This window comes from Monodelphis domestica, chromosome 7 (genome assembly GCF_027887165.1).
Source record: "Monodelphis domestica isolate mMonDom1 chromosome 7, mMonDom1.pri, whole genome shotgun sequence".
Taxonomy (NCBI): Eukaryota; Metazoa; Chordata; class Mammalia; order Didelphimorphia; family Didelphidae; genus Monodelphis; species Monodelphis domestica.
In genome coordinates, this window is record NC_077233.1 from 173,697,758 (window position 1) to 173,709,651 (window position 11,894).

The following is an 11,894-nucleotide window of genomic DNA, read 5'->3' on the forward strand; positions in this document are numbered from 1 at the left end:
GAATTTTTAGATCAAAGGATCTATAATATTTCTGAAATATTTACACCAGGCTACCCATTTCCATGCAGCCCTACTAGCATTGAATTTGATCCTTTTTGTGTTGTGCTATTTTTGCCAACTTTGCTAGATCTATACAGTCATTTCTTAACATTGACTAGATTTTAATTTCTCTGATTATTAGGCAATTGGAACATCTTTTCATATGACTTGATATTCCAAAAATTATTTGTACCCTTCATTATTGTTACATTGGAGGGTATGCATTATATCTTTTTACCCTTTTATATTTTTACACACCCTTTCATAGACATGTATCAGTTTCTTAATAATTCTAGATCAATCGTCAGGCATTTATTAAGTCCTTAGGATAACACTTGGAAAACGAATGCAAAAGTGAGATGGTGGTCCCTGTCATAAAAGGATTTATATTCTACTGGAGAGATACAGTATATTCATAGGATATATTCAAAATAACTAAAGCAGTTTTTGCTACAATAGCCCAACAACTGGAGGAAAGAGTATTTTATTTAAGAAGGCAGTGCTTTCAAAAATATCAAGGGAACTAATGAAAAAAAAATGTGAAGGATGGGGGCCTAGCAGTACCAGATCTTAAACTGTACTATAAAGTGGTGATCATCAAAACAATATGGTACTGGCTAAGAGACAGAAGAGTGGATCAATGGAATAGTCTAGGGGTCAATGACCGCAGCAAGATAGTGTACGATAAACCCAAAAATCCTAGCTTTTGGGACAAGAACCTGCTATTTGACAAAAACTGCTGGGAGAATTGGAAAAACAGTATGGGAGAGATTAGGTTTAGATCAGCATCTCCTACCCTTATGCCAAGATAAATTCAGAATGGATAAATGACTTAAATATAAAGAAGGAAATTATAAGTAAATTAGGTGAACATAGAATACTATACTGTCAGATTTATGGGAAAGGCAAGAATTTAAGACCAAGCAAGAGATAGTAAATATTGCAAAATGTAAAATGAATAATTTTGATTACATTTAAATTAAAAAGGTTTTGTACAAACAAAACCAATGCAACCAAAATTAGAAGGGCAGCAACAAATTGGGGAAAAAATCTTTATAACAAAAACCTCTAACAAAGGTTCTAATTTCTCAAATTTATAAGGAGCTAAGGCAATTGTACAAAAAAAGAAAACCATTCTCCAATTGATAAATGGTCAAGGGATATGAATAGGCCATTTTCAGATAAAGAAATCAAAACTATCAATAAGCATATGGAAAAGTGTTCTAAATCTCTTATAAATAGAGAAATGCAAATCAAAACAACTCTGAGGTGCCACCTCACACCTAGCAGAATGACCAATATGGCAGCAAAGGAAAGTGATCAATGTTGGAGGGGATGTGGCAAAATTAGGACACTAATACATCACTGGTAGAGTTGTGAATTGACCCAATCATTCTGGAGGGCAATTTGGAATTATGCCCAAAGGACTTTAAAAGACTGCCTGACCTTTGATCCAGCCATACCATTGCTGGGTTTGTTGTATCCCAAAGAGATAATAAGGAAAAATACTGTACAAAAATATTTATCGCTGCACTCTTTGTAGTAGTGTCAGATAATTTTAGGGTTGTGACTTTAAATCTAGATTTAAATGGTTGCCAAATAAAATTCCCAAGTCAGTCTGGAAATTTATGGTAATTTAAGGAGGAAAGAGGATATAGGATATCTCCTACTTGGCCTATGCCAGGGGGAGTTTTAAACTCCCCGCCTCTAGGTCTCTGAAGAAGATTAGAGGCTTCTGAGAGGAAAAAGTTGGAAAGTAAAGGAGGAAAATTCAGCCAGAAACTCACCACCGAACCAGACAATAGCTTTAGCCACGCTAAGATGCCAAAAGGCTCAGCACGCAGCTCTCAGCTAACTCTCCACTGCCAATCAGGGAAAGAGAGAGAATGTCCTTGAGGGACGAAAAATCTCAAATATATAGACCTTTCATCCTTGTGTCTCCTCTAAATTTTCACATCTACCAATCACATTAAAGGCTTTTTCTCCAAGCCTGCCCATACTTTTAGTTCTCACCTTCTTTGATTTGATTATATCTTTAGAGTTACTTAACATTTCTTTAAGTTCACCTTTTGTGAGTTATTTGACCTTTTTGTGATTAGTTTAATCTTTATAGTTACTTAACACCTTTTTGTATTAGATCTAAAAATAGATTTAGCTAAACCTTCTAGCTTCACTATAAGGTGAGAACTAAGTACCTTCATTGTTCAATCAGGAGATTACAACTTCATCTTCCCCTAAAGTATGGTCTAAGTAGGGTAGTAGGAATAAATTTTTAAGTTCACAGTAGCAAAAAACTGGAAAAAGAGGGGGTGTCCATCAATTGGGGAATAGCCAAACAAATTGTGGTATCTGTTGGTGATGGAATACTATTGTGCTGAAAGGAATGATGAACTGGAGGAATTCCATGTGAACTGGAACAATCTCCAGGAATTGATGTAGAGTGAAAGGAGCAGAACCAGGAGGACATTGAACACAGAGATTGATACATTATGGCACAATCAAATGTAATGGACTTTTCTACTAGCAGCAAGCCAATGATCCAGGACAATTCAGAGGAACTTATGAGAAAGAATGCTATCCACATTCAGAGGAAGAACTATGGGAGTAGAAATCCAGAAAGGACTATGGGAGTAGAAATGCAGAAGAAAAACCTATGATCGATCACGTGATTTGATGGGTACATGATTTGGGATTTTGACTTTAAATGATCACTATTGCAAATATGAATAATATGGAAATAGGTTTTGAACAATGGCACATTTATAACCCAGTGGAATTACTTGTCAGCTCCAGGAGGGGGGAGGTAAGAGGGGTGGGAAAAATCATGAATCATGTAACCATGGGAAAATATTCTTAATTAATCAAGTAATTTACACTCCTTCCCCCACCCCCACCCCCCAAAAAAAGGCAAGGGAGCAAGAGTTCCAAGAGTAAGAATTGAAGAGGGAGAACATTATAGGTCATGCAGGATAACCTATGCTGAGGTACAGAGTTGGGAGATAGGAAACCTTTGTTGGATTATTTTAATTTGGGCCTGGACTAGTGATTTTACTCTATAGGGAACTCTGATTGGGACCTGCTTTACAACTTAGAGTGTCAGAGTGTTGCCTGGGTCACTAAGAGATTAAAGAAGTTACCTATCAAATGGAATGATAGATCAGAAGTGAGGGCAAGTCTTCTTGAGTGCCTAGGTGACTTTCTATCCACCACTTGCACCATGTTGCCTCTCCTATTATTGTGTTGTAAATCAGTGAAAGTATTTCTCTCTAGTCTTACATTTTAAAGGTTGTGGCTTGTCCAGTCCAACTCTACAAACTATTTGTGGGTCACAGAATGGGATAAGAGAAACAGGGTTGGGATAAGGATGGTCAAAAGACAGATTTATAGACAGACTCCAAGGCCTCTTGCTGATCAGTGACCAAGTTTAATGATTTGGGCTACATACTTTATAGAGAAAGTAATGTAGGCTAAGGGATTAGGTAAGCCTTTTGCAGAGACAATGGTTAGTAATGATTTACAAGATAGAGACAATGGATGTCGATTACCTCAGTGGTTCTAAACAGAGTTTTCTATAGGTGGTAATTCAATATGTCAGTGTGTGTAACCATCTAACAGAATTTCTCAAAGAATTCCTACATCAGTAATTTCTTGGAAGGACATTTAGTATTTGGGGAGGAACTGGATTGAGTTCTCATGCTGGGGGGGCAAGCTACGTGTCTGACTACTTCTAAACTATGGCTGTGATTTTACTGGGGCCTACTCTTATTACTAGGGACTACAGTGGCTCTTGTGCACACTTATCTTTCTATGATCAGAAACATTGGTTTTGTTTCCAATAATTTCTTCTGTTTGACATATATCCAATTTTATTCAATCTTTATTTATTGATTATAACCATCTTGTATCCTTTTTCAACTAGGAAATCACTTGATATGTAGCATTTACAATGTACTATGTACCATGGTAAGCCCTGAAGATACAATATGATCAAATATCCTTGAGGAGCTTATAGTCTAGTATATTGATGTAAAATATTCACAAATAATTATACTATGGGAGAGGTCACTTGTAGCTTGACAGGATGACAAAAAGGCTCATGGGGTGGCTCAGTGAGAGAGAGCCAGGCCTGGTGACAGGAGATCCTTGGTTCAAATCTGGCCTTAGAGACTTCCTAGCTTTGTGATCCTGGACAAATCACTTAACCACAATTACCTTACAGCTCAAATATGTAGTATTAATTTTAAGAGAGAAGGCAAGGGTTTTAAAAAGGGGTGAGGGAGGTTGTAGAAGATGTAATAATTATGCTAGGTCAGAAAGAAAGGATTTCAGTAGGTAAAAATGAGTGGGAGATAGCCAAGTTAACATGCAAGCATTTATTAGATGTTTACTATGTGCCAGGTGCTTTGTTAAGAGCCAGGAATTCAAAGAAACACAAAAAACAGCACCTGCTCTTAATATATCCAGGTTAAATTGGGTTGTCTGGAAAGGAATGCCCTAAGAACAAGGAAGACTGGGAAAGGCTTCTTGCAGAAAGGTGGGACTGGGGCAGGCTAGGAAGCACTGTGGATAGTGCCAGAGCTGCAGGACCTGGGCTTAGATGTGGCTTCAGACATTTCTAGTTGTGTACCCGTGGGTAAATCACTTAATCCCAGTTGCCTAGTCTTTACCACTCTTCTGCCTCAGAAGCAATACTTAGTATCAATTCTAATACATCAATTCTAATATATCATACAGAAAGAAAAATAGGACTTTAGATGAGAATGGATTGTTTTTCCATATAAATGTCAAGATGTCTTGCTCTTTTATCTTTCAAGCAATCTTACATAATTTTGACATTTGCATGAGAAACAACTCACTGTTCAGGAAATAAATAAAAAACACTTTAATCATTACTTTATACTTGACCTATACCCATATTTTGACTGTGTCAGGCGCACATCCAAATGCCACTTCAGGACATTCCATTCCACTGCAAAGAGATAATCTGGATCTTTGTTGTTTAAAACAAAACAAAAAACAACAACAAAAGATAAAGCATCTAACACCAATAATCTTGGATTCTAATTCAAGCTGCTCTGTAGAGGTTTATTAGGAATCCAATCTTCCTATATCATATACATTGAGTCGTAAGTAGCTTGTACTCCCTGCCTATTCAGAAGCTTGATGATTGAAAGACAGTGAAACTAAATCCATTATGTACCTCGAACCACTAAATCCCAGGCTTCTTCAGTGCAGGAAAAAAAGAAAGAAAATGGATTGAGGGTGAGGGCATGCCAGAAGCATTGTATCTTAGGAGATGGATAGGTGGAGCTGAATTGATGAGAACAGGACTGCTAGACTTTAAAAAAAAAAATGGAAGACACTTTCTGAGGACAAATCTTCACTGTTAGGGGGACTTAATTTATACAAATCCAAATACTTCTCAATCTCAAGTCACAGTTTTCCAGCAAACAGAATCTAGAGAAAAGCCAAAATTAGCAGTTTCTATCAGATTCCTTTTTTTTTTTAAACCCTTATCTTCTGTCTTAGAATTGATTCTAAGGCAGAAGAGTAGTAAGGGCTAAGCAATGGGGGTTAAATGACTTGCCCAGGTCACACAGCTGGGAAATGCCTGAATCCAGAATTGAACCCAGGACCTCCCGTCTCTGGGCCTACCTCTCAATCCACTGAGCTACCCAGCTGTCCCTTATCAGATTCCTTCTAAGCAAATCAAATTTATTTTATAGCTACCTGTAAGGATTGGTAAACTCAATTCTCAGCCTTTTGCTCCCAGATTATGTCTCTGTCCAAACTCAAAAGTAGGATTTTTGCAGTAATTTGGACTCAACTGAGTTTAAAAGGATGTGCATCCATGGGTCTCAGTAGTTTAGGAAATAGCACCTTTTAACTATGTTCTCTTTCTCAAACACAGTCATGTCTTCAGTAGACAAGGGAGCACAGACCTTGACACCATGTATCAGATATAGGTAGGTTGGGATCCTGTTGGCATTCCTAAATAAAACTGTTCAGAACAGCTTGACTTAGAATTAAATGGAAAACTGGCTTTTGCTGTTTTGTTTTATACAAAGGTACAGATCACTCTGATAGGAATTGGACTGTCTCAAAGTGAAATATGGATGCTAGCATGCCCAGGGTAGAATAGTATTTCTAAGAAAAATGATTCTGAGGTATTTGGTCTATTTCATGGGTAGTCAGGAAGAGTATATGGTAATTCCATGGACATTCAGGAAAACGTCATTAGCTTTCCCTAAATGTTTCCTTGCAGGATCAGAGGGGTGAAAGAAAACCCAAAGAGCCTGCACTAAGCCATAATGTCTTCAGAATTGGAGACACCATCAGATGGAGTGGATGAATCTGAAAAAAAAAACTATGGCACACCTGAACGGGAAAACCACATAAAGTGAGTGATCTAAACCTAAAATAACAACTTCCTCTTTTCCCTCACCACATTCAAATTCCTTTTATTTTGAGATGGACAAACTTGTATTACAACTGTTAATATCAGGGGTATGTACTTCTCTTTACAGTAACAGCCCTGAATCTATAGCTTAACAGAATTACGATGCAATTAAAACTGACTTTTTCACTTTTCCAAAATGTTTTTACATTGATTTTGAATCTCCTCTTAGGACTTTGAGAAGTTACACAGCAGTAGTTGTGAGACATTTCATCACAGATTTCCATAACTTTGTTTTTCCATTTTTTTTAAACTCAGTGATTTTATATAAGAAAGAGTAATTGGAGAAAATGTGTTTTATTTAACTTTGTCAAACCCTTCTTGATGTGTCCATCTATCCCACTTGATACATGTTGGCATCACTAGGTCTCTTGCCCTCATAGTAAAATATTGTTCCCATGTGCTAGCTGCAGGACAGGCATAACAGGTGGCCTAAGGTGGCTCCTGGAGTTTTCTTGGGTTCCCAGTTGTCACCTTTTTAGCAGGTACATACCTTTTTTTCTCTTAATCATATTTTTTCCTCCCGTTTTTAGTGCTTATTAACTAGATTATCAGGTGATTACCTAATCTTGTCCCACTTTGCAGATATGCCTCAATTCTTGTTTTGACTCTTGCCAGATTTTTAAGAGGCCTAAGCCTCAGGAATGTTGTCACTAACCACCTCTACACGTCTAGCCTGAGATTCTAATAGGTCCAGCGGGAGACTTATTGCCTTGGAGCTTTGTTCTCTTGAGGACTTGGTGAAATGTTTGTAAGACAGATTCATACCAGGAAATATATTTCTTCTGGTATTTGGGTAAATGTAGCAGCAGAATATTTTCACCCATAGGGAGGCATCACCTCTGTACCACTACAGTCAGATCTTTGTCTTTTTCTAATCCATAGCATGGCCTGAAAAACCCTCAGTCTCGTAATAGGTTCTCCTAGGAGCTGGGTTTCAGAAAGCTCTAGGGGTTTGCTGAGAGCTCTCATTTTCAATGAGCCAGCAAACCTGGTTGAACCAGCCCAGCTTTTTTCTTCTCTCCCTCAGTAAACTGACTTGCTGGGATTTAGACTCTATCTGTTGTCCATGTGTTAGGGTTAGGATGTGTCAGTCTTACCAGCAAGGACATGGTGCACAGTCTTTACTGAATGTCTGGGTTTGACAAGAAGTCCTTTTAAAAGCACTTTGCAAAAAAAACTGAGCACAAGAGCTAGTACACAGGTAAGGACCGCCTCCCACCAAGCTCAACAAATCCCACTTCTGGGCTTTCTCTCCGTAGAATAACAGATCTGTCTGAGCTCCTGAAGGAAGGGACTAAGGAGTCCCATGACCGTGCTGAGAATACCCAGTTTGTCAAAGATTTCTTGAAAGGGCACATCAAGAAGGATCTCTTTAAGGTTTGTACTCTGAAATTATTTTGGATCCCAAGAATGTTAGAGTAGAGGACAGTTTGGCTGGTGTAGTGGGAAAGTCTTGTACCTCCCCACCAGTGTAGGTTTCATCCTAATGTGGGGATTGAATACTGCAGCCCCAGCTGCCACTGTCTCTTGGAGATGAAGGGAATCAAGATCTGAGTTAAAAATTAAACTGGGAAATTCATATTTGCTTGTTAGGGAATTCATTATGTAAGATTTTTAAAAGATGAAGTATATTTTAAATGATATCACTTATAAAATTTGACTTGCACAGTGTGGTCCAGGATTATATCTTTTTCTGTTTTTAAAGCATAGTGGCTCATAGAGACCTTCTGGTCACCAGAGGATCTGTGAAAGTCAGAGAGGGAACAGGAAGACTGTCAGGGTGTCCAGACTAAGGCCTACCAGTGCATCCAGCTGGTGTTCTATAGAAAACAGCCAGCAGGAATTTCGGCAATCCCCCTAGATTGTTGTCTAACCAGAGGAGATGAGGTGGCTAAAGCTTTAAGCTTGGAGGGCCCAGATGTTTCATTTGTGAAGAACACATTAGGGCTGTGCCTCTAAAGAGTCTGATGTTAAATTAGTGACCACTCGTGTGCTAATGAATAGTCTGGAGCCCCTGAAGCTGCTGTACCCACACTCACACCTGCCACCTCTCCCTTGCCCTGTCCACTACAGCTAGCTACCACTGCACTTTATTTCACATACTTGGCCCTGGAAGAGGAGATGGAGCGCAACAAGGACCACCCAGCCTTTGCTCCCTTATATTTCCCCGTGGAGCTACATCGCACAGAGGCACTAACCAAGGACATGGAGTATTTCTTTGGAAAGGACTGGAAGGAACAATTGCAGTGCTCAGAGGCCACCCAGAGCTATATAGACCGAATCCATTATGTGGGGCAGCATGAGCCCGAGCTCCTCGTGGCCCACGCCTACACACGCTACATGGGGGACCTTTCTGGTGGCCAGGTGCTTAGGAAGGTGGCCCAACGGGTACTGAAGCTACCAAGCACAGGAGAAGGGACCCAGTTCTACCAGTTTGAGAATATAGACAATGCCCAGCAGTTCAAGCAGTTTTATCGGGCCAGGATGAATGCCCTGGACTTGGATATGAAGACCAAGGAGAAAATTGTTGAGGAGGCAAACCGAGCCTTTGAGTACAACATGCAGGTATCACTAGGGGAATAAATGGGGGCAAGTGGGATTGCTTAGGATTGGAGGGGTGGTAATGTTGGAAAAGGGTAAATATGATATCTGACCAAACAAATGTAGTTGGCCACCACCTTTTAGCTTAAGAAGCTACCTAGTAATTTTTGTTTTTACTAAAGTCTTTGCTGATCAGAGCCTTCTGTTTCCAGGATAGAAAAATATTTCAGAAAATGTTAGGGTTTTCACTATCCAGGTACAGACTAAGGCTCACTTTTTGGCTTCAGAAGGGAGAGAAGCCAATTTCAGGGCAAGTTCAGTGTCTTGCGCATCCTACTTAGATTTAGGGAGAGGACAAGTTAGGAAGATGATGTTCCTTTTGCAGCCTCAAAAAGTGTCTTAGGACTGGTGATATTAAGCTCTAGAATTATATGCTTCAATTGAAGGAATACAACAGCTCATTTGAGGCCCACTGAGGCTAGCAAGAAGCCCTAGAAATGTCTGGTCAAACTCTTGAGATGCCAGATTTCATCAGTCAAGAAACAGGTTCCATCCATCTAGGCACAGGGTCTTGATAATGAAGAAATCTTTGGGCCTGTTCCAGGGGACCCTCCGATCCTTAGTATAATCTGTGTAGAATGCTGCTCATCTAGTTATAGGCTTTCACCTCCCCATAACAAGAGACACATGCCTATCAGTATAAATCTGCAACTGTTGTGCAAATTAGAGAATTTCCTGGGCACTGACGTTTCAAGATGCCAATATGTGTCAGAGGTGGGATCTGAACCCAAGGCTCTGACTCCAAAACTGGCTCTCAGTACTTTTTGTGTGTTTATTTTTTAAATGCTTTTAGACTACTCGGTTCTTAATCTTAATCCTTAAGAATATTGGGAGTGAGACTTCCCTGGGTTGGTATGATGGTCCCCCTGGATGTTTTCCAGTAAGAGGATTAAAGGACTGAGGAACCAAGAAAAGCTGCCACAGCAGATCTGGGGTCAGTCTCCACTCTTTAGAAGTGGGTATTTTAAGATTAACCTAAATCAGCCAGGGGTTACAGAGTTAGCCTGAAATATTCAACAGAAATTTGCTGCTTTAATGAATTGCCCAGAACTCTGCCACCAAGCCTTGCTCTAGTCATGGCACCTGCCACCCTAGCCCCTCAAGAGAGATTTCCTCTAGGACTCAGTTGCTACTCTACTCCTCCAGATTTTCAATGAACTGGACAAGGTTGGCTCTTTGCTGGGCAAAGAATCCCAGGATGGAGAGTTCTTACATGATGGGAAAGGAGATGTGCGCAAGTGCCCCTACTATGCTGCTCAACAAAGTAAAGGTGGGTCTTACCCTTCTCCAAAATCTCCAAACAGGGATGGCATCTTGGCTTTCTAACTCCATGCTGTCTCCTATTGGCATTGCCCCCACAGGTACCCATGAGAGTTGCGCTTGCCCCTTCAAAACTGCTACGGCTGTATTGAGGCAGCTCAACCTTCAACTCTTCCTTGCTGTTTTGGCCCTGGTTTGTGGACTGATTGCTTGGTACTTCATGTGAAGCAGGAGCCCATTACTCTGGTACCCTCCAGGGATGATCCCAGTCAACACCCCTACCCCTACCCTAACCCACTGACTAAACCACCTCCTCAGGTGACTTTTTTTTTAAGCTGGGTTTGAGAAAACGAGCAACCAATAAAACCAGACACTAAAGTCAATGCCTAACAGACTGCTCTTTGCAATGATTTTGTAACCCAGCTGCTAAGGGTAGGGGTATGGATCTCCCCAGCAGTAGAACTCAAACCCAGAACTTGGAGATCCAGGGAGCACAGCTTAGATCCAAAAACCTCTATGCAGTGGAGTCAACCCCTCCCCTGAGGGTTCCACCACTACTTGGGGCTCTTTTCTTCCTTCCTCTCTTCTCACTCAGTGGATGAGGTGTTTCAGAACAATGGGAACTTGTAAGGGTGGAAGGAGGGGAAATAAAGCTGCTACGTTGTGTCCACCACACCAAGGGCAGGGGGACAGATAGCCCTGGGAGGGAAAGAGCCTGTGTTTCTAGGCCTGGGGAGCAGCTCCTACCCCAGATTTAATTTGTCCGCTTCCTTCAGGCCACCAACCCTTGCTGTTCCTTCTGGACAGAACAGAAGCAAAGTGTTCGGCTCCACATGTAACCAATGTAAATGCTAAAATATCCAATAAAGTTTATACTTCAAACTGCTGCCTCTTCTCCAGTCATGTGCCTTGTGCAGGGAATCCAGTGCTTCTCTTAGATAGTAGGTACATTGGGCAACCAGGCTTCCAAACCTTGGAGTTATGTTTGACTTCCTGTTTGCAAGGCGGTCCGAGCCCCAGAATATTGGAATGAAGAGATTTTGAGATGCTCTCATCCAGCCTAATTTTATTATAGCTGAGATGAAGCCATTTGGTGGCGGTCCCATAGCTAGTGACAGGCTCTAAATTCGAGTGATGTTTCACATCCTGACGCAAGGGCCCCACACAGCCCACAAGCTGCACTCTGGAGTCCAGCTGAACCAGATTCAAAAGCAATTGGGAAATAAAAGTGGAGTAAAACCTATGAGTTATCTTGGTGGTTTTCAAAGTAAATATGTGGCTTGCAGGATCCTTCTATATACTATTGTGGCCCTCGTTTCTATTTGAGTTTTAACCCCACTATACTATGTTACACTGGCTCAGGCCGGAGGACCAGGAGAAATGAAGAGCTGGCTCTAGAGCAGTGTAGAGGTTACCCTGCCGTTACCCCTCCCTTCAGTTTCTCTTTCCCCTGAGAAGAGGATTGTAGTTGCACATTTCTATTCATTACCTATTCCTCTCACTAGCAATAGACATAAGAAATCAGGTCACTGAG

General features: G+C 40.6%; 1 protein-coding gene across 8 annotated transcripts in view; it reads left to right on the plus strand.

The window, feature by feature from the left end:
- HMOX2 (heme oxygenase 2) overlaps positions 1-11,242 on the plus strand; it is a 33,401-nt gene extending 22,159 nt beyond the window's left edge. For 5 of the 8 annotated variants that reach the window (XM_007498756.3, XM_056806094.1, XM_056806095.1 and 2 more), the window contains 5 exons: positions 6,305-6,439; positions 7,759-7,876; positions 8,573-9,064; positions 10,247-10,370; positions 10,462-11,242. In XM_007498756.3, coding sequence (XP_007498818.1) covers positions 6,351-6,439; positions 7,759-7,876; positions 8,573-9,064; positions 10,247-10,370; positions 10,462-10,586 — 948 coding nt within the window. In that variant the 5' untranslated portion in view covers positions 6,305-6,350 and the 3' untranslated portion in view covers positions 10,587-11,242. Of the gene's footprint in view, positions 1-5,950; positions 6,006-6,304; positions 6,440-7,758; positions 7,877-8,572; positions 9,065-10,246; positions 10,371-10,461 lie in introns of all 8 variants that reach the window. The other 3 variants (XM_056806092.1, XM_056806093.1, XM_056806097.1) reach the window with 1 other exon arrangement.
- The last annotated feature ends 652 nt before the right edge of the window (positions 11,243-11,894 follow it).